At 39.4% G+C, this 23,487-nt stretch overlaps 1 protein-coding gene across 1 annotated transcript; it reads right to left on the bottom strand.

Moving 5' to 3' along the window:
• Positions 1–12,332, bottom strand: DGCR8 (DGCR8 microprocessor complex subunit). Its single transcript, XM_054392958.1, has 13 exons — positions 11,610–12,332; positions 11,010–11,172; positions 9,476–9,618; positions 8,483–8,765; positions 7,223–7,420; positions 5,753–5,854; positions 5,078–5,176; positions 4,706–4,788; positions 3,522–3,622; positions 3,009–3,115; positions 2,671–2,798; positions 1,490–1,603; positions 1–1,152 (listed from the first exon to the last, which is right to left on the bottom strand). The coding sequence occupies exons 1-13, from the start codon at positions 12,330–12,332 to the stop codon at positions 1,069–1,071; spliced, it is 2,328 nt and encodes a 775-aa protein (XP_054248933.1). The 3' UTR covers positions 1–1,068.
• Between the last annotated feature and the right edge of the window lie 11,155 nt (positions 12,333–23,487).

Genomic DNA, 23,487 nt, shown 5'->3' with positions numbered 1-23,487 from the left:
TTAAAAAAACAACTAATTTGCTGCAGTTATTTCATGTTTCTTAGGGTTGTTGTGTTTAATTCTGTTCTTTTATGGAGCAAATTAAGACTTAACTGATCAAATCAGATGTATTCTGACTTCAAAAAAAGGAAGAAAATTGTTTTATTGCTGGGAAAAGGGAATGGAAGGTGTTTAAAAACACATCATTGGCAAAATATTTTCAGTCTGTCAACCATTATCAGCTGCATTTTGGCTCCAAGCTTTGAAAACAGCCTTTCAAATTTACTGTCATCGAATAAATAGGATCCTATTTTCCTCTTTCAACCCACCTGTAAAGTGACCTAGGCTCTTTTCAATTAAAATAAACACCAGTAATTTTTAGATATCCAGCTTGTTGCTCTTAACACTACCAGGTATACTTGTTCTTTTCAAGTAATAAAAAAAATCTGCATACTGTGATTTTGAGTAGCTAAGCCTGGCAGGAGACAAAAAACAAATAAATCAAAAAGAAACAGCATTACTGGCCTAATCCTATGACATTAAAAACAATTCTCATCACTTTCATGTGTTTGTCACCAAAGTGTCCTATCAGTGCATATTATTATGTGCTGAAATGCGACGAAACTGTTCACAAAAATAGTTGTAGGCATGTTCATACAAGAGAACGTCCATAGATTTCTTTGATATATACATATATATGAATGTGTGTATAGAGAGAATATCAACTTCAACCTGTACATAAATATTTTGAATTTCATCCTTGAAACACATCCATTTCAAACCAAAATGGATAGCTTTCCAGAAAAAAAAAAAGTGCTTGTTTGATTTTATCCTGTGTGAACATGCCTGTCCTCTGTGCATTTTGCCCAAGTAGAGATCTTTATGATCAATCCTTTAAACGTACGTATCTCAGAGGTATTAAAAAAAAAAAGTAATATTGCCCTGATGATGCAAAAAGAACAATGCATAAACTGAAGCAGCTTGGATTTGAAAAGTTATCTTGCATTCTGCAGCAAACAACGTTTTAAGTATTGTTGACGATCTAGTTACTCCATTTGTGTTATTGCTCCCCACTTGCAGACTTTCTGCTTACACATCAACAGTGCAGAGAGGCTCACTGCCAGGTTGAGCGGATTCCACTATTGTCATCTTGGGTTTCTTTCGTGTTTCCTCCTACAAGGGTAGGAAACAAACCACACAGTCATAAGAATATGGTAATAAAGCAGGGTTATTAAATTTTGAACTGTTTTAGCCAAACTTCTGCCAATCACTATGAAAGGCTCTTTTGTTCTAATGCTAAAAATAAATTCAATGAGGTAGGCAAAATGAAGTTATACAGCATTTGAAGGCAGAGAATGGAAATCCCTAAAAGTAGCCCCTCTCCCAAAATCAAGTTTTGAACAACTCTCCTTATGTGAGGCACCATATAAAACAGGCAAAAATTTGGATTATTTTAAGTGTGACCCATGGCCTTCTTCCCATTTGTAAACCCAAGAGAGCATCTACTCACTCTTTCTTGTGCCAGTTTCTTCATTTCCTCCTGTAACTTGTTGAGGATGTGCAGATTTGGCTTGTTCTTTTTGGCATACTGCTGAAGTTCTATCACACTTTTATCAGAGGTTTCCTATTCGACAGAGCAACGAACAACAACAGGTAAGATTGTGTGATGGAAACAATACATTAAGGTACACAGCTCAGAAGTTTAATCTGTGGTCGTTGTACTTCCTTAACTAGTAACACCTATTTCCATGAGTTAAGTATTAAATAGGTTACAGGATTTTGCCCTGGAAGGTGTAATATGAACGCAGTTATTGGAGTCAGTGGAAGCACTCATCTCATGTTCTGGCAACAGGGAGGTATGAGAATCAACTCGGAAGAGCTGACAACTGCTCAAACACACACAGCCTTTTCCATGATAGGGAGTACCACCACTATGCCAACTTGGACAGCAAGTTCTCCATGGAACAACAATGTGCTCTTGTGGCCAAGAGAGCCAATGGGATCCTGGGATGCATCAAAGAAAGATGTGTCCACCAGGTCTAGGGAAGTTCTTCTACCTCTCTACTCTGCCCTGATGAGACCACACCTGCAATACTGTGTCCAGTTTGGGTCTCCCCAGTTCAAGAGAGACAGAGACCTGCTGGAGAGAATCCAATGGAGAAACACGAGGATGCTTAGGGGACTTGAGCATCCCCCCTATGAAGAGAAACTGAGATCCCTGGGGCTATTTAGTCTGGAGAAGAGAAGACTGAGAGGGAATCTCATCAATGTGTATAAATATCTGAGGGGTGGGTGTCAAGTGGAGGGGGCCAGGCTCTTTTCAGTGGTTCATGGTGATAAGGAACAGTAGGTTCAAACTTGAACATAGAAGATTTCACCTCAACATGAGGAGAAACTTCTTTACAGTGAGGGTGACAGAGCACTGGAACAGGCTGCCCAGGGGGATTGTGGAGTCTCCTCTGGAGACTTTCCAAACCCACCTGGATGCATTCCTATGCGGACTCCCCTAAGTGATCCTTCCTGCTCTGGCAGGGAGGTTGGACCTGATAATCTCTTGAGGTCCCTTCCAACCTCTGATACACTGTGATACCATTAAAGCTTTGCTGGACTAAATTTAAAACCCCAGAAAAATCACAAAACCAAAAAATACAAATCACAAAATAGGTAATAACCAAACAAAATCATGTTCACCTGTTTAACCATCTTGCTACTCTCTCTACCATACATACGCAAAAGAGAGCCCCAGTTTTTCACATGTGGGTGCAGCAGCTGGAGGATTTTCTGAGAAGCTAATTGTTTCCCCACTCTTTTATTTTTGCCTGTAAAAATAATCACAAAAACATGTCAGTGCCGGCACACTGCATAATTCAGTGAACACCAAGATTTACTTCTGTTATGCAAGAGTGAGATACAGAGGAGCAGAGTAAGCAGGTTAACAAACTAGAGCTTAACAAGCATCAACAGAGTGGACAAAAAAAGGAGAAGAGGAAGAAGATACTACCAAAGGTCACACTTAGTAGTGTACTTACACCAGCCTTGCACCGTGTGCTTGCCACAAGTCATGACATACTCGCTCTTCTGATTTTTACCAGGAATAACTTCAAACTTTATGGATGTATCACCCATTCCATGGTTTCTTAAGCACAAACAAAATCAATATCATACACTAAGTAAGATTCCAAACAACTGAAGTGGTTGCAGCTATCTCCGACAGTAATTGCAATGGAATTAGACACAGCAATAATAGATTTGAGAGACAAATTAATACAAAGTTCTTTTTTAGATCAGCAACTTGAAAGGCAAGCCTGGGCAAACAAAACCAAGAAGGCAAGAAGCAGAAACAGCAAACATGAATTAAAGGAAGATACAGCATTAACCAGTCCAGTCCACACGTCTCTTACAGCAACAGTGACCTCAATAAGCTCAGCCAGCCCACAAACACCCAAGTAGCTGACAAACACCGAGGCTACCAGCAACCAAGCAAACATCCTGCTCTGAATATCTATGCCCAACAGAATTTGCTCCTTACTCTGCAGCCTTACCTTTTAAGGCACTCATGGAGAATTTGATAGGGAGACAAGAGTCCAGCTTTACTGGTGAGTTCATATACCCGTGAGTCCTCAATACTGATATGGTTAAAATACTACAAAGGAATTGAAAAGGGTTATTGTGGTTGGACCTTAACATTACCTGTAACCCTCATCTCTCCTCTGCAACCCTAAATAAATTGTCACCCTAAGTTTGATATTAAAAATAGTATTTTTAAATGGAGATATTTACTAACAACATAAAACCTGCCACATCACACCACAATTTAATTACTTTAACTCCAGTTTTACATTACACAAGTTAGACAAAAAAAAAGGGACAAAAAAAATCTTATATAGTCTTTATCATCCTCTCTCCCTGTGAACAAGGGAGTTGTGGTTTAATAGAAGAAAACACAAAATAAAAAACATTCCTTGCTGTTATTTTAAAACAATGGGGAAAAATTGTCTGCATTTTCTTAATGACCATTTCATTGGATGCAAGGGCACAGGATATGGTGTTAAAGTCAAGTACAAAGAACTCATTCTGTATGTTAGACTTTTTAAAATGAAAACTTTCCTTTCAGGCTTTTATCACTGCTTCCTGGTGGCCTGTTACGTGCTGAATTGAAAGTAAAACTGAAACAGCAGCCACCTAAACATTTTCCATGTCTGTAAATACAGCATTTGCTCTCCACTTAAAGAAACTTTTCCTTTGATATTCTCAAATTTCACTGTTTAAAGTCTGAAATTTGATCTGCCTGATTTGGCACTAAGTAGCTTTCATAACTAAGTAAAAAACATTTCAGAAGCCTGGGCACTTTTAGTTCTTAGTTGGATCAGAGAGTCAGTCAGCATCTAGCTCTGAGCTTCCCAAGGCATCAGGCCAGAGCACTCTGGAAGCCAGGACAGCACAGGCAGCCTAGTATCTTGGAATATTTCAGGTTTGCAGTAAGTGACCTGCTGTTTCAACAAGGGAATAGTTGTCTGCAGCATAGTAAGTTTTCTGACCAATTCCAATAGAAAGGAGGGGAAAAAAAAAAGGATCTAAAAAGATCTTGCTGTAAATGAAAAATTTCCCATTTCCATCTGACTGAGAAAAGAGCATTACAAAGTGTCATAAATATTTCTGACACTGAACATGTGAAGGTTTTAAAACAGACTCCAATAATGACAGCCAGATAGGAAGAGTTCAGTACCTCAAGTTCCTCACTGTCTTTGGGCTTTTCCTCAGAGGTTTGTTTAACAAAGTCAGGAATAAGGATTTCCAGTGTAGCTCGAGCTGCAGAAAAAAATTAAACATCTTGGTTACATTTAATTTAGAAAGCAGAATGATACACTCTTTAAGCAAGCATCAGTCTCACCTAGAAATATCCACTCATATTAGAAAACAGCCTCACAGATGCCAGTAAAGTTTTTCCAGCAGCATCATCATCAAAAAACATATGTACCTTCTCTGAATATTCACCAAACGATTCTTATTTACTACTACAAATATGTCATCTTCAGAGCAGAAATGAAAACAGATATACAATTCAGCAGTTAGTATTAAGAAAGAAAAAAAAAATTACCAGCTTTATTCTTGGCAAGCTTTTTGCTGCTGGCAGTTCCTGCCCCATAAGTTACTCCATCAATTATCACTGAGGCTCCAAAAGGTTCACTTGGGTTCTCTGGAAATGGAAGAGCAAGCTGTTAATGCAGCTTTAGAGAGGGTCCATGTGTGTCTGCAGAGAATTTCGGAATTCTTAACAGCTTCCTAATTAATGGCTTTCACATTTCTCTTCAGAAACTCTTTGGGTTAAATACTTAACTTTCTTTCTTGCTAGGATTCTGATCCTTCACTAAAACAATGTGTCCCTTACAATCAAGTTTTCTGGACATCAATGACAAGAAAATTAAGTAAATATTAATTGTGCTCAGCCAGCAAAGCTGTAATTGCCCACATTTCACCGAGACATACTTTTAGATGGAAGTTACTCAAATCCATTTTCATTTAGCCATAGTTTTCTAAGTAAACCCCCACCCTGTTAAACACAGATTTAAATACAAGACTGCTCTCCAGCCTCAAAAGCCGTTTTTATGATACAGAAGACACTTCCTAGCTAGAATTGGACTTGACTTCCAAGACATATCCTAGAAAAAAAAAAATCCATTGTTTGTGGGGGTTTTTGTGTTTTTAGATATCTAAGCATGAGATGAGTCCTTCAAAGCAGCACTGATGGATTAAAAAATCTTCATGGACTTACCACATTCAAAAAAATTGTAAACAGGGCGAACCTTTAGGACTCGTTGCATATATTCATGCAGTATGCAAACTTCAGATTTCCCATTGGGATTAATGACAAATTCTGCAAAAGAAGACATGAGGGAAGACAGCTAAGTAGTTCTGGTCTTTAAAAGGCAATTTGTACTAGAAATAAACATAAATAAATTACAAGCTCCACAGGGTAAGTGCCTGCTCAGATGACATGCAGTACTGTTGAATCAGATGTGTAATTAGGATCTCAATGTTCATTTTCTAGGGAAAAAGCTATTGAGGAGCAAATGTGAGAAATTTCTATCAACAACTGGAAGTACACCATTTGTGAGCTAAATCCAATATTCCATGTTCAATGTTTGCAGTTTCATGGCCTCTGCACCTCTTCACAGCATTTTTGGCAGCTAACATCCATTAGAAATCCTTTCATTTGCTTCCCTTTTAACAACAGGCATGTAGACGTGAAACACACAGACCAGATTCATTCGGGTTTTTTTCCCCTATGAAATCCTATTTAGCAAGCCCCACCCCACCCCAAATGTGCTCTTTATATCTGAAAGGTTCTTTTTTTTTTGCCCCTCCTGCAATAGTATTGTTAGTCAAAAGCACAAACCCTGCCTCAGGGAGCACTATGGGAAAAAAAAAGTTATAATTTAGATAAAGTGCAATGAAGCCCTTCATTTGGATAATTTCAGTGTGGCTCTAAACCTAGAGCTTAAGATGAAGTGTATTAACTAAAAATTCAACTGTACCTCCCTGTGACAGGGAATAGCCAATGCAACTTAAAAGCTTTAATTCTGCTTAAGAGAAAAAAATCCCAGAAAGAGGACAAAGTACAAAACATAACAAAAGCCATATCAAAGGTCTATGGACATTTCAAGTATCAGACTGCACATTACACATACTGTTATGGATACAGAGCCAACACAGATAAGAGCTAATCCCCCCCAGCTTTTCATCAGACGTGATAACTATTGAGGTCACCACAGCACACGCTGTTATTTCTTAACTGTATCCATCAAACTGCTTTAATCTGTATTTTTAATTGTAGGGTTTAGTCTGGATCATTCCTCGCATTTGTAAGCAGTCCCTAATTTGTGAGTAATTAGAACTGATACAGAACTGAGAAGGCAGCAGCATTGAGTGACTGGGGAGGAGGAGTTTCAGTGCAACCACAGTAACAAGTAGCTGAAGGTAGCAGCAACCAGTTACCACAACTGCAACCTTGAACAAAAATCCTTTCGTTTAGGAATTACCCTTTTTAACAGCAAGTGTATTTTGACAGTGTTTTTCCTTTGCTACATATTATGATGGATGCAAGAGGACAATTCCAGAAAAAGATGATGGGTTCAAGAGCAGGAATTCCAGAACACCAGGCCACTGGGCCTTTGTTTCAGTCAAGCTCAGGGCTGTAATCAGTCTTTGACAGAGTACTTGAACTACAGGTAGACAAACTAACCTTTCTTTGTAGGTGCATCCTGCACAGACAAGGTAATGAGTTTCTGGTTGGCAGGCAGGATGGGCCGCTCGGACTCTGCCTGCTTGCGCTTCATTTCACGGTTGAATTGCCGCCTCTCGGCCCAGGTGCGGAATTTCTTGACAGTAACTTGTTCAAAGTCAAAACGCTTCTCAAGATAGCGCCTAAAATCTTCCAGATCTAAGAAACACAAGCAAGTTATCTCTCCACCACTGAGCAAGCATTGACTTCATTTCCACTATTTTAAACATTTTTTGCTTCTACACCAGCAGCAGAACACTCAAAGATGTTATTTCATACTAACTGAGCTAAAGACAAGTTTGCCTTTTACTGGGTCAAATGTAAAACATTTGTGCAAAGTGGAAAACAAAACAAAAAAACAAAAAAGAGCATTTTACTCCATCACTTGAAGATTTTACTAAGCCCTAACCAGCTTTGGACAAGTTGCAAGAGTTGGAGCTGTTCAGCCTGGAGAAGAGAAGGCTCTAGGAGAACTAATAGCATCCTTCCAGTACCTGAAGGGGGTCTACAAGAAAGTTGGAAAAAGACATTTTACAAGGTCTTGTAGTGAAAGGGTGAGGAGCAATGGATTCAAGCTTGAGGAGGACAGACTTAGACTGAGTATTAGGAAGAAATTCTTTACAGTGAGGATAGTAAGATTCTAGAACAGGTTGCCCAGGGAGGCTGTAGATGCCTCCTCCCTGGAGGTGTTCAAGGCCAGGTTGGATGAGGCCTTGAGCAACCTGGTCTAGTGGGAGGTGTCCCTGCCCATAGCACGGAAGTTGGAACTGGATGATCTTTAAGGTCCCCTCTAACCTAACCCATTCTGTGCATCTACTAATCTGTGAAATTAGATGCTATTTGTGGATCCACGAGCAACCTGGTTTTAGTCTGCAGCATACGGAGGCTGCATAGAAAAGCCTGAAGAAGTCATGCAAATACTTGACAACAGAATTCATATGTACACACTGACTTCACTGATTCTTAAACTGAGATCAAGCCCACAGGTCAAACTTCAAGAATGTCTATGTTTTGTCTGAAACCTTTGCACAAGGACTGTTAAAATCAAAACTGATTTCTAATACGGGATCTGTTTCTCCTGAAAGACTGTGCAGAAAGCCAATGGAGCACTTGATTTCAGACAAGATACCATTCAGTTGCCCAGTCTGGAATAAAGCATATGTATCCCAAAAGCCACTACCCCAACTCCAGCCAAGACAAGACTCCATTTTCCATACGTACCTACAGATTCATCTTTACAGACTTCAACTTTGGCCTTAACTTGTCCTAAGGCTCCTTGTGCTGCATCTCCCCCTGATGGGTCTTTGTCATCTAAAGGCCCAGAATCAGCAGCAGTAGAATCTGGTTCTTCTGTCTGGCAGTCCAGTTCTGAAGATTTATCTAAGTGCTTTACAGGTGATACTTCCCCATTTGGGGTGATGTCATTATTTTGTTCCCTTTCATCATTTTCCTTCATTTTTTTGTAATGCAAGCAGGGAATGCTACTAAGGGGAGGATCATGTTTCTGCAAATATAAAAAAAATACAAAAGGTGTCAGTACCTCAAGGTGACCAAAAGCAAAGCACAAAAACAAATGCTGTAATCAAGATGGAAGTTCCTTTTACTCAGTCTAGGCTCAAGCTTCTATTAGGTCAAGGGCCAAGTACACCCACTCCTATGGTATCTTGGCACTGTGTAACACCAACACCAACCTTCAAAGTGTTTGCTGGTTTAGATCCAAACTATTTTGTGCTCAATTACATGTAAATCTTACATGCTGTCATAAAAATCCATTCAGCTCTCCTAGGGTTTAAGCACATCACATTAAGCCCAATTTCTGCAGATTCCTTGGGTTCCTGAACATCACATGCCTACTTCTGTAAATATGAAACATAAGCCACAGCTCAGGCTAAGTTTATAGCTACAAATAAACGATCAAAACATCCTTTCTGGTGGTACAAACCCAACAGTTTTTGGCCATATGCTAGAACAACAGAAACACCAAACAAGACCATCTCACTTACTTTTAGCTGCCCACAATCATTGCAAAAATGAGAAAACAAAACACTAAGAAAACTCCTATCATATTTTCAGAAACAGAAGCTTTTCTTTGTCAAGGATCTTAACTGTAACACTGGCAAGAAGCCTGCTAATGCAGAAAAACATTCAACTGTTTACAGAAATGTATCTGATTTTTAAATCTCAGTAAGTATTGAAGTAATTGACAGCTCTCACCCTTATGCTTCCTGTTCCCAAGAAATAAGGTCTAGACCAGGTAACAACTCTAGATTCTCTATGCAGATACACAGGAATGCCGGAGTTATGGAATGTCATGATCCATCCATCTGGCAAAGGTTCTGTAGGAGGGCGGCCACGACCTTTAAAGCAAAGAATGGCTTTAAACTTGGATCAACTGCTTAGCGTAGAAAAGGAATAAAGTTTTTATTGCTTTTTCTGTCTCAAAAGATAAAAACAACACTGAAATGAGACAAAAAAAGTTTTCCAGGAAGATTGTTTTGCTGTAATAAAAATATGTATGCTACTAATCCACAATAAATCCTGCTAAATTACAGATTCCATTACATTTTCAACTGAACAGTAGCACTAATTTTTATATAGACTGATTTGTTCACCAGCGAATTTTCTCCTTAGTCTTCTTTATGTATTGATATAATCACAAGCAACATTATATTTTATGGAAAAGTCATACTGGCTTTTGAATCAAATGAGTTTTCCATTAAAAATTTTTGCACCTGACACTGAGGGCCAAATTTACACTGAGACACCAGCAGATTCACAGACCCAAACAGCCAGCAATGAGTTAGGTTGCAAGCCAAAGTGTCGCTGTTATATTTTTCAGTGAAAGCACAATAAAACCCAGGATCAAGTCTACAAGGCTTTATATTTAAAATACCTTAGCCATCAAGAATACTATTCCTTCCAGAAAATAAGACCGAAATTAGAGTACAATAAACCAATACAAGGAATCACACAGCAAACGAAACAACATTGCAGTAAAATGCTTACACTCAACACTCAAGTTAATAATACATGGTCTTACTCCTTTCTATTCCAGAAATTATTCCAGAAATCAGAGAATGGTCTCACTCTTTCCTACAGAGGCCAGACTCAGGTAGGAGCTTCCTGACATTCCTGTTAGTGGAATATTTTCCAGAGAAAATTTTGCTTGGTTCCTTATTTCAGAATAAATTGAAAAATACTCCCCTAGAGTAGGTTCCAAATTTAATTCTAATTCAGACTGTTTCCAGTTAAGTTCTCCTGGATTGATTCATATTCTCAGCTCTTCTTTATTTGTAACATTTAGCCAATGAAGCTGCTACAAAGTCACTGATTTTCCTAATGATTATTTTTTAGCCTAGTACTACATGAATAAAGACTTCACACAGAGCAATTTCAAGACAGAAGCTGTAACTAAAGCAGGAAGAAGCCCACAATGACCACAGTCTTCAGCTCTTTCACAGTACTGGAGACAAAAAACCACATTCACCTCCTCACCACTGACGTAACATCATACAAATCCACACACTAAAATGCATTCCTGTGACACAGAAGAGGTGAAGATTAAAGCACTCCCAAAGATCAGCTTCACCGCTCAGGAACACAGAAATGTTCTCTCTTATAGCAGGAAGCCTTCACACAACTATTTCACAGGAATTGCTATCCTAAGCTCTGCTTGCTGATAGACTTTCATTCTACAGCCATAAGAACACACACACACATTTGAGATATTTAATGAACTTCAACTTACTTTTAAGTACAGTTTTAATTTTGGTCATCATTGGCTGCACACTTGTTTCTCCATCAGACTGGTGATCACTTTCACCAGCATATTTCTCATTTTCTATTCTCCTTGTTTTGGGTGCTCGAAGACCCTCTTCCAGCAGAGCATCCACATCATTATCAAAGTCATCCTGAAAGAAACTTTATGAGACACTATCCTCTTGGGCCTGCTAGCCTACCTTTCCCCTTGCAAAGAAAAAGTGTACAATCTTGCTATGTACTTCCATACAAACTAGAAATTTCCAATGATTGCAGTAAAAAAGACTGAAAAATAAGAAAATAAGTTTTTGTAAGTGAGAACTGGTATTTTTCACAATGAAATGAGTTACAACTGTGTAAGAAGCCATTTAAACTTTAGTTTTAGACAAGATTATGGAAGCTGCCACACAACTCATATTTGACCAAAACAACTGACAAATTTTCAGCCAAATTTCAGTCTCTGAAAAATTCTGCCTGACTCAAGTATTGCACATTTCTAGAAGAGACTGTTTCATTGCATATCTTTGAATGCTTTTTTTCTAGTCACTTGGAAGCCCCTCACCCACCAAAAACCTGTGGATTTACTTACCTCATATGAGTAATTCAAGGTTTCTTCATCCACTTTATCTCTTTGAACGATTGCTTTAGATGTGAACCCTCCTCCTTCTTCATCTATTTCCATCAAATTGTCGGTAAAATCTTCTAGCTCATCCAGAACTGCATATTCCACTCGCTTTTCCTGATCAATATCATTTTCATCATCCTTCTTGTCATCATTTTCACCCCCTATCCCTGCAGCTTTACCATTACTACCACCAAAAGGACAAACATGCAAATCCCCATTGACATTATTCATACCAAAATCTGTATCTGCCTTATAATCCTGCTCAACTCCAGTGTACAGAACTTTCCTATCTTTGCTTTTGCAGCTTTCTGTAAAGCTAACGCTAATCTTGACATCTTTAAGTAACTTAAGATCTGGGGTGAACTTTCGAACTGAAGGTGCATGACGAGCAGTTCTTGGGCTTTGGTCACTACCGTTAGGGTCTATTATAAGACGACTTTTGTAGCAGGCAGATCCCTTTGTGAGAAGCTGTGTTCTGCAGATACTGTGCGTGTCCCCAGCAGGGGTATCTGACTGTCCATCACCACCAGAGCCAACGTCCATTACCTCTGCGTCACTGGACGTTTGCAGGGGAGGTGGTGGAGGCTGTTCGTTAGGCGGCAGAGGTGGGGGACAAGTATGATTCTCCACATTCATTTCTCTTGCAGGTTCTTTAGGGAGGGGTGGTACATTTTCATAGCTCTCCATTTTTAAAACTACTGTTTTAAGAAAAACAATCTTTAATAAATGCTTATAGCTATATTCCTAACATGCATAAGTCCATCAAGATTGGTTTATCATGCTCTATTCAATATGCAACACTGATGATTCAGTTAAGCTGACTACATTGTTCTTTTCATTAATGTAGACAGCTTTCAGAATCACTGTCTCAATTATTGGAAATCACAATGCATTCAGCTTAAATAGCTGAAGACTAAGACTGCATCTTCACTGGACAAGCAGGTCTCCCTTTCTTCCTTCAACCTACAAGAAGAAAAAGAAAAGGAAAAACAGAAAAGATATTTGTCATAGAAAATAAATGGAAATAGTTTCCCAGGCAAAAAGAAAAAAGTGTCACTCCTTCCGGCATAAATGTCAAGTAGATGAGTGACATTTTTACAGTGAAAAATGATGGGTATCTTCCTATTGAATGAGGCCAACGTTTTTTTACTACTTGATCTGTACACCAGCACGAGAACTTGCTGTCACGTATTCACCTGTATAATTTGTTGACTATCTGGCATGTTGACTATATGGCATGTGCAGGAACCAGACTGAGAAATGTGCATTTTGGGGGGATTGTCCCATGATTTAAAATAACCTGGTGTTCAAGCCATACTTACCCACACAGCAGAAAGGACAATTATCTTACAGTTTAAGACAATCTGCAAAATCAGTAAGATTTCAACAACTATGGTCTTATGGGGGTTTATTTGTTTTCCACATTGTGGGCTCTATGGGCTCACCATAACTATGATGCCTTCTTCAATATTTTTTGTCATCTGTGGAAAACTGTAAGCGCTTAGAGAAAGAAAGCAGAATTTCTTACCTGCTGTTTTGGTTTCTCCAAGTCCCTCTATGTCATCCCAAACTGGGCTTAAATCTTCCTACCAGCTAAAAACAAAGCAGTGTAGCTCTGCCCAAGACAGCTGGCTGAATCTGCTCTGTTCAAAGCATTTCCGTGTAGTAGAAAGTATTCTAGGAAGACAAGCTTTGAGTCCTCAAGTGCTGCTGCATAAGATTTGAGGATAATAGAGCAGAAAGTCTGGGTTGTCATGAGGGACTTCAGAGAAGCCAAATATAATTTTCTAATGTATCTCTACGCCAGTCCAGACAGAAAAAACCAACAGCAATATCCAAACACCAACTGGGACAAGGCAGGAAGCTGGGAATGGGGAATTATAATGAGGTCAGTTAAAATTCAACAGCACACAGAAGTTACCTACCTGAAAGCTGGAAGAAAAGCAAAATATACAAACAACAGAGCAAACTCTAGTGATCTGGCAATAAAGTAAGTTTTGCTGAGGCACTAGTTCGTATTTTTGGTTGGCTTTTATTTTGTTTGGGTCTGTGTTTTGGCAATTTTTTTTGTTTGCTTGTTTTGAATATACTTAAAACTGCAACACATTAAATATGCTGAGCTTGTCATGCACTATAGAATTACTAAGGAAAAACACTCCATTTTGATAAAACCTCTAAAATAATCCCATCTTCTCCGAAACAAACACATGACTTTACAGGATGAAAACCATCTCACTGACCAGTAAGGCAAGCAGTCCTATACATTTCAATCTATACATCTACATTCAATTTTAAAGTGGTGACCAATTTCTTCTTCTTTCAAAAGGTTCTAAAACATCAAACATATTTCTACAAGTGTTCTGTATACATTTGTTCCTCATCTTCAGATTAAAAAAAAGGAAAAAGTGAATGACAAATTAAGTTCTCCACAATAAATTAGTGTTGTCATTGTTAATTCTGAACAAAAGAATCAAAAGTCACAGTACAAGTTCAGTAACTTCTGAAAACTAAATGCCTAAATCATCTAATTTTTCCACCTTAAAAATCTTTGGAATACTCTTTCAAAGACCAAAAAAGAAGTAATTTACACAGAAGTGAAACAGTGAAATTGATTGAATTCAAGAATACCAAGGAGCTACCTGGTCCAAATAGAAAGACTGACAAATTGTAAGATGTGATGGTGGATGCAGTTTCAACCCCTCCGACACACGTCCTGCTCCTACGCTAAGGAGCGTTTTAACACCACCGATGTCAAAACAATCCAGACCAAGAAGAGTTTAAACTAGCAATTGCACTCCCAGCCATAAACCTGCCACTTCCCTAGGGTAAGGTAAAGGCTGAGTCCCACTAAAGTTACACACTGGGCTACAATACCTTCCTATAAACTACAACAAGCCAGGGAGAAACTGAGTACCAAGGTCCAACTCCCAACTACTTTCTTGCCAACTGATGTTACAATGCGCCCTTTATATCAGAGGTTGGAAAAAAACCAACAAACCCACCACAAAACGAGGAAGGATTTTCACTTAGATACTAGATATTTGAAACCAAAGACAGAAGTGATGAAACCTATGAGGAAGAGTTAGATAAGCTTAGACCTTAGATCTAGGGCACTCAACCAACACATATAAAAAGCAGACTTTGCATAGTAGGTTATAAGAATACAACGTAGCCTGCTTATTGTCATCCTTATTTAATTTGCCCTGAAAGAATAAATTTTATTCTCCAAAGCTCTACCAAATTCCATCAACAGTTTTCAGAAGGACTCCTTAAAAAGACATGCAATCCCACCAACAGCTAGCACAAAACACTGCAGGAATTCCGGATGCACTGCAGAAAATAGGAATACACAGCTCAAGTTATGTCTTTTCAAGACCGGAAAAAAAAAAATCAGAATCTTAAATGTGTCATCTGAAAAAGCAAACTGCCCATCAGAACTAGTGATCTAAGTCCTCATCCAGGATTGGAAACAGGAACCCTTAAGTTAAAATCACCTAAACAAAAGGGAGAAAAAGATTTGAAAATCTAATTCTAACATCTTGTAACTCGCAACCAAAGGCAACAAAGAAATTGACCCGGCTCATGCAGAAAGCCCTCCATCCCAGTTCATGAGGCAGTGACGCCTGGATGTGAGGGGGCCCATCCTCTCAGTAGGTAAAGAGACTTTATGATAAACCTGAATCCTAAGAAAATTAGGTGCAAAAAGGAGAATTCAATTTTCTAGATTAAGAAAAAAAAAATCAAAATATGAAAAATGTTAGAGGAATAAACTTTGCAGTAAACTTAAAGAGACAATTTAAAGGAAGATATTATCGTAATTCATTATTAATAGAAGAAACAGATGAAGAATCCTGAGAGCTACGGCGTGACACACGGGCTTTATCTTACCGTCCCAACGTACCAGAACTTAAGAAAGTGAATGAAAGTCCGCACACACTTGGGGAATGGCTGCCTTCCCAGTTTCACACATTCTTCTCCCCTCTATAAATGGATGTGTCCAGCGGAAACCCTCCCTCTCGCCATCCCTTTCACCCTACACGCGTACTACGAAGCATGATGCTGTGTAGAAACTTAATACCAGAGTTGATAGTCTCCATCACCCCACTTACAGAGAGGTGTGGAGGACAGAAAGACATGGCGTTTCTTTGCCGTCTACTACCCTGAATACACGATAGGAGCGAGTAGGGTGGAGGCCGGGGGCGGGCAGGCAAGGAAAAAAAACAACCCTCTAAAACAATCCCTGAACCAAACCAAATAGCAGCTCCTAGGGAAGGCCGCTACAGACGGGGGCGGGGGGAAGAAGCGCCGCACGGCGACACCCGCCAAGGAAAGCAGCTGGAACGGCATTCGCCTCAGCCGCTCAGGGAAAGGCTTTTCACGGCTCCCTACTCGCGGCGCCAGCCCACAGACGGGAGGCCGCACCACAGAAGCGGCGAGAAGCGCGGCGGGCCCCGCGGCCTGTGGGGACGGAGGGGTTACTACCTGCGCCGCGGCGATTGGGCCGCGCAGAGCCCACTCGTGCACGCCCTGCCCGTCGCCCCATGGGGCCGACACCCACCTGAGCCATGCCCAGTGTCCTGCCGCTCCTCCGTGAGTGGAGGTCGAGGGGGAGGAGGGCAAGCTCGGCACCTTCACGAAAACCATCCCCCACTCCGCGCCGCTGCCGCCATCTTTAAACGCCTGCTCCGAGCCACTCCAGTCCCCGCAGGCAGGACTCCGCGCTCAGCAAGCCAATTGCCTTCCCAGCCTCCTCTGTCACAGATTTGAAATCTCGGTGGTCATTGGCGAACTCCCTGGCATGTTAACTTGCTCTGCCAATAGAGATGCGAAAGACATACACCCGCACCGCAGAAGGCCAATGAGAAGGCGACGAAGGCGGGCCCAAGATCCGGGCGGGTGCGGCCGGCCGTGACGGTCGGAGGGCAGGCTCCTTTGTGTGGCGTCCGGGAGAGCGGTCGCCGCGGGCGCTCAGCCTCAGGGCGGTCCCGAGCCGGTGTCAGCGCCGCTGCCATCGCGTCGTCTCCAGGGAGAATTCCTCAGCCGCTAGGAGCAGTGCTAAAGGAAGTTGCTGGAGGGAGACAGCAGCCCTGTGGCTGAGGGAGCGGCAACGCTGCTTCCCCGGCGCACAAGGGTCCAGGGGCTGCCGGGCCGCTGGGATACGGCATTTGGTTTCACCGCATCCAAAATAAAGCGACCGAAGCCCCTTAGCTAGCTGCGGTGGCCTGCGTGCGGTACAGCACGTACCGGTAAGGACTCCTTACCCCTACAGGGCAACGAAGACAATCGAGAGCAGGTTCTTGACTCAGCCATCCATTGTAACGGTGTGAGATTTGATAATCTGTGAGGGTGCCTGATTAGTAATTCTTTTTGTCCTTTCACTTCAGCTGCCGTTTAGATTAGAACAAGTGCATCAGCAGCAAGGGAGGTAGGAAGTTAATTGCCTTTTATCACAGCTGACAGGACTGCTCAAGGCTTCCCCTCTGCACCAGCTAGCTAGAAAGCAGACACCTTCAAAACCGGTTTACTTAAAAAGGATAAAGTAGGACCGTATGTAGTAAGCAGTTCTTAGATTACAGTGTTTAGACAATTCCTAAATAATTACAAAAACGTTTTACACAATTTATATGAGATCACTTCTAAAGGGTTAACAGCTGCTGTTCTAATTCTCTCTGATACTTTATAAATCTGCTTCTCCCCATGAAATAGAGAACTATAGTAGCTTTTATTGATACACTGTAAATACGGGGTTGCCTGTTCTCTCCTTCACTATCATATTGATCTGAAATCAGCATCAGACAAACCATTGTAGTAATACATTCTGGTTTACTCCCCATTGGTATAATAGCTTTTAACTCTGATAGATGATTGCTTCCATGTACAATTTCAAGACATGAGTGCAATATTGGAAAAAAACATTCTCAACTCTTTGATGTCCCCAAATACTGTTATGAAAGATACCAGTAGTGTGTGGATGGTATTTAAATATTTTGAAGAACCTCTCATCTTTGCATTTGTCTGACTGGACCAATATATCTAATGATAGGGTGATAATCTATATGGACAGAATGGTACATTATTCTATCAACAAATAATGACCAGGCTACTGAAATTTGGTTTAAATCTTTGCAAGCTGCCCTCGGAAACTAAAAGCAGTTCCTAATTTTTATTTCTGCATAACAGGCCACTGCCTGTTTCAAGTGGCTTTAAAACTACGACTGTTTTTATTAAACTACTTCAGATTGTGTATTTAATAAAAAACATGGTTTGTAAACCAGCCATTTACCCCACACATCGACCATCAGAGCTGAGTGGAAAATCTCCTAATTACAGGATTTGAGTTGATGTTGGCATTTGCTGTGAACTAGCTGTCTTGTCACCTCATAAACAGCTAACATTGTGACAGAAGATTGTCCCTTTCAAAGGGTACATGAAAATGTAAGTCTGGTGACCCATTTGCAGCCAGTATTGCACACTTTAGAAAATAGTTTTTGGTTGGTGTTTTTCTTTTTTTTTTTTCTGATTGTATATAAACAGCAACAATTCTTTTGGGGCCAGAAGAGACATAAACAGATTTTTGCCTAGAGTTGGAAGAATTAAAAAGCCTCCAGTGCTTTGAAAGTGAAAAAATAACCAGCATGTTCGTTTTTCCAGTGTACATCTGTTTTCAGAGAATCAGAATACTATGACTGAAAACAACAATGCAACAGCTGATTTTTTGAGATGCTGACACTACAATTCTAACATTTTAGAAATGGAAGAACAATCCTGCAGCAAAACATCAAAACAATGTTAAAATCATGGTTAAATTTTTAACCCAGAGAATTAAATCTGATCTGCTGTGTCTGACAAATTGCAAATTCAGATGAAAATTTTGATCACCTGGACTGGTTAAGCACGCACAAAAAATCTTAGTCATCCACCTAGACTTCAGAATTAGACCTGTGCAGCAGGTCTAATATAGGCTTGTGCAACAAGCCTATAAGGAAAAGAAACAACTGTGAGCTTCCTAATAAAGTTAACAGGCTGCATTCATCAGAATGAAGATTAGGTGGAGCCAGTGTCTTTTTCATAGTCTTACTTATGTCAGGAATTGCACACTGCACTGCTCCAACAGTGGAAGGTATTGAAAGACAGATTTTGCTCTGCCCACATTACTTTTATTTCAGTAAAATAAGTAGGTTTGCAACTTTTTTTTTTTTTTGGTACTGGTAAACTGGTATTTGCTTGCACTATACATGTGTCTTACTTCTGGCTGAAATCTGCTCTCCTCAACCTAACCTCTATCAGTCATAACCTGACAGCCAGGGAAGATGATGTCAAAAGGACCCCATAAGCAAGCTCAGATCAGTTCTCTAATGCCAAAAGAGGTATTTGATTGCTCTGGAAGATAATCAAAGTAGACACATCGTTTGGTTCACTGGTACCACAGAATTACTAATCTTGCTTTTGGTGTCCCTGCAAATTTAAGAAAGACTCAACTCTGTGGCCTACAGAAGCAAATTAACTTCCAGTTTTTCTGTTGGAAAAAAACTCAGCCAGTTGGTTCCATCTCTGAAGTTTCAGATTGCTGTTAGCATTTGTCCAATAAAGCAGGTATTTTTCTGAGGACACTGTTGAGGTGGGATTTGATGACTAAGAGGTCATATAAAGTAATTTAAAAAAGAGAATCCACATTTGTATTAAAGAAAAGATGCCAATTTCTAAGTAACTAGGTGACCTTCACATTAGAAGCTGGACTGCACAAGTCACTCATCAGTAACATTTGCTGCAGCTTCCTATTGGATCTGGGTTGGTGCTACTGCACAGTCACTGAGGCTGCTGTTACTTTTTCTTGATACACAGAACAAACTTATTCCTAGGGCTGAAAATCCTGCATTCTTAAATACACTCAACATATCCATGAAAATGTTAGAGAAAAAAAAATCATGTTTATGTGGTACAGAATAGAGACCTTCATATTTTGCTTTTTATAAGACCTTTCATCAAAATAGTTCAGAGCATTTTTCTAGAATGGATAATATTTATCTGCTGTTTATAAAGATAGACTTAAACACAAAAGAAACCCAACTTCTCTGACCCAGCCTTGTGGCTGCTTTTACCTCACACATATATGCTACTGCTCAGCTGTTAAACTAACCCTGCAAAGTCAACCGTAGTGATTTCTCAAGAGCTACAGTAGTACACCATTGAAAACTACTCCTTCAGACATTCTGGCTTCTCCCAAACTTCTGCACTTGGTGACTTCTGTTGAGTAGCAGTTCTTCTTGTGAGTAAAACTCACATCATGATGCTTTCAGGTCAAACCTGTGATAGCAAAGTGCGCTTTGTTGTTCTACAGGACTGCTCTAAGCTACAGCTGAAAAACCCTTGTTGCTCCAATTCCTTAGCTTGGTCTGCTATATATACTGCTGGTGGCATGCAGACATGAATCAGGAGCATAATCTTTGGCTGCCAAAAATCCAGGTGTAATTGCACTTGTATGAGCAAACCCATAAATGTCAGTACCTTTGTTTTCCCCAACAGAGACAAAATAAGTTATGCTTCTGAAAGCACAATTGTGCTGGTATGGCTGGTTTTTATGTAACTGCCGTTCAGGGATTGCTTTGCCAGTCTAAACACACACACATTCTACCCAGAGAGTACTCAGACTTGACTGGCACAATATATTGCTGAATAGAAAAGTTTGCAACTGCCACATTGCAAGGATACGGATACAAACTCCCATGTAACACTAGCTGCATCTGTAAGTAAAGCAGACCAACAAAAGGAGATTTATAAAGCAAAATAATTGATACCAGGTAATTAATCTTCATGCTCTATGCATTTCAGGCAGTTTTGCTTCAGGCTAAACCTATTACCTATTGGAGTACTCTTGGTGCATTCCTGAAGCATATCTACCAGTTCCATTCCATCTGAAAACACCCTAATTCCTGTGATCTGAGGTTGCCCTGAAATGGGCATAGTGAACAGGGACTATCAGAAAAATCCTCTAAGAGTACTGCTGATCACACTGAGGTACAGTTAATTCCTTTCTAAATGCCATTCATTCAAGTAAGATATGACAAACATGAGAGGGATGAAAGCACTTTACTAAGACCTTGGCTCTATGGTTACTTCCAGTAGCTACTGACAGCAGAGCTAGTACAGGGAAAGAAAGCCCCCAGCTTCCTCATTCACCTTTTTAAGAGAGCACATTCTTTTCAAAAAGAGGCAAAAGCCTCAGCTATTGAATACTAATTATAATGCTGTGCCACAAGAAGAAAAGCTACTGGCTCCACATATTGTCCAGTTTATTATTTTATCTATCTTAATTAATGTTTGAAAAGTGATGTGGTTTCCTCCACTGAACAGAAGCAATCAATGTGTTTACCCAATCTGGTAAGTTACTGACCAAGGCTGGCTCTGTGCCTGCAAGGGCTGGCATGTCAGGGGAGATATCCACTGACAACACTACCCTGTCACCACAGGCAAAGCTTGTAAAGCACCTTACTGCATTAGTAGACACTTGTTCTGAGGCTACAAAAAGAACAAGCTCATAAAATGAAGTTTCATAAAACCAGCTTAGTTCCACAAAAATTTACTGCAAATATTTTAAGTAAAAGGATTATGAGGAATGTGCTGAAGATTCTTTAATTCAGAGGAAGATAAATGAGGACTGAACATGCTTCTAAGTGCTCACATAAAGAGCATCATATACAGTTGTTTAAGCTTTCAGTTATTATCACACAATCATAACTGCAGAGACCAACCATGCAGCAGCATAACTGCATTTCATATTAATTTTCTTAGATAATAATGTATTCTGCACAAATTATTTTCATAACAATAATTTCTATGCCATTCAAAGTAACTTAAAGGAGTTTAAATCTCATACCGATGTAACAAACATAGCTTCAGTGAAAGCTTTATAGTCTGCACAGGGTTCTTCTGCATTGGGTTTTGGTGATTGTTTGTTTGGTTTGGTTTTGAGTTGTGTGTTTGGTTTTGTTTGGTCGTTTTTTGTGTGTGTGTGGTTTTTTGTTTGTTGTGGAGTTAGTTTTGTTTGGGGTTTTTGTTTGTTTGTAGAATCTGATCAGGGCCAGTAACAGGAAGACATTTTCTTCTGGGAGGGAAGATGGTGGGCACTTACTGGTCACTGAAAGTTGGAGAGTATGTCAGAGAATTGATTATTGTGACACTTGGTCTGTAAATATTCCAGTCTATATATCCTGTTTACTGACCTGAAAAACAAAGCAAAATGTCCCAAACCTGGATTACTAGCTTTAGAGAAATATTTTCCAATTTCTTACCTTCAAAGCACAAGTGTAGCTATGCAACAGCACAGAATTAAGAAAAGAAAACAAACAACAACAAAACCCAAAACTCCCAGAAAAATACAGCACTCCTCAAAAGGAATAAGCTACCAGAAACGAGCTTAATTCATTCTATTAGCAATTCTTTCATTGCTAATACTTCATGAAAGACTTTATTTTATCTTATCACACAGGCAAATTGGCATAAAATGGGCAAAAATGCACAACCTATTAATGTTGACAGAGTGGTCACCAGATAAGACTTTATTCTGAGATTCTAGTTTTGAACAAATACGTAAAGAAACAATTTTAAGCAAAAAAATATAACTGAGTTTTTACAGATATTTAAAAAATTTCTTCCACTACACCATTTTGATAGAAAAAAAGGACAGGAAATAAAAATCTCTTGCAAATGTATGACTTAGAGAAGATCTTACATATAAGCAAATTTATTAAAATGCCATGCAATGGTTTTCTGTATACACTTTTTGTTTCCTTTATATCCCTTAAAATTGCTATTTTAAATCCCTTTCAATTCTTAAAAATGCTTTTATAAAAATAAAAGACTTTCTTTAACTACAGTTTACTTTTCCTGCTTGATTCTTTGCACCTATAATTTGCACATGGTAAATGATGCACTTCCTGGATACCTGATAATTTCTAAGAACAAGCACCATTTGCTGCTATTTGCACTGCAGTCCTGATCCTTTTCCCACTGAAGCCAATGACAAAACTCACAAGCTTCAAAAGAAGTTTAAAAAGGTCACTTTGTTAACTATTCTGACATAACATAAAAATAAAAAGCATCTGAGGGTTTGTTCATTACTGTTTAATCATCAGAAAAAGCAAATCCCAGCTTTAGAATTTTGGTTCAAGCAAAGCAAAATACATTCCCAGTCATCTGCTTTCACATCTAAGCTCTGACTTGTCTTTCTCTTTCCTGTATGTAAAAAACAAGTTCATTATTACAGGACTACTATGAAAATGAAGGTTTATAAATGGTTTTAGCATGAAATGGCATGCATGCATTTAGGCAATGTCTTTAAAGAGAACACCTTCTTCTTAAGATACAAGTCTGCTATGCAAACTCTCTGTAAAAGCAAGCCATGGGAGTGGAGTTTTGGTTTTAAATATACATTTGTCAAATCCAAATTTAAGACAGATATGGCTATTTCTTTGCATCTAAAAACAAGAGTAACATTTTTACATACAAATATATGGTCTAAACAGTGATCAAAAAAAAAAAAAAACCAGAATAGGACTAACTATTTCCTACAGCTCAGAAAGACAGCCTGGAAAGCTCCAGGTTTGAAATCATGTACAGCCCAACAAGACTGTATTGATCCCCTTGCATTCAAGGTGGTCAAAAAGTAATTTATATAGAATTAAATTAACCTGTGACTAGTCATGCAAGCAGTCCTGGTCTCTAGAACCTATTTAAATAAGCAAATACAAAAGGAATAATTGAATAAATGCTACTTTAGCATTTCCTGGCAACTAGAAATCTGGGAATGGCCTTTCGCAGCACTTCACCTCAAAAGCAAGTCTAA

The sequence above is a fragment of the Indicator indicator genome, chromosome 26 (genome assembly GCF_027791375.1).
Source record: "Indicator indicator isolate 239-I01 chromosome 26, UM_Iind_1.1, whole genome shotgun sequence".
In the NCBI taxonomy this organism is placed as follows: domain Eukaryota; kingdom Metazoa; phylum Chordata; class Aves; order Piciformes; family Indicatoridae; genus Indicator; species Indicator indicator.
The sequence above is the reverse complement of the archived record's forward strand: the minus strand, read 5'-3'. Positions and strand labels throughout refer to the sequence as shown.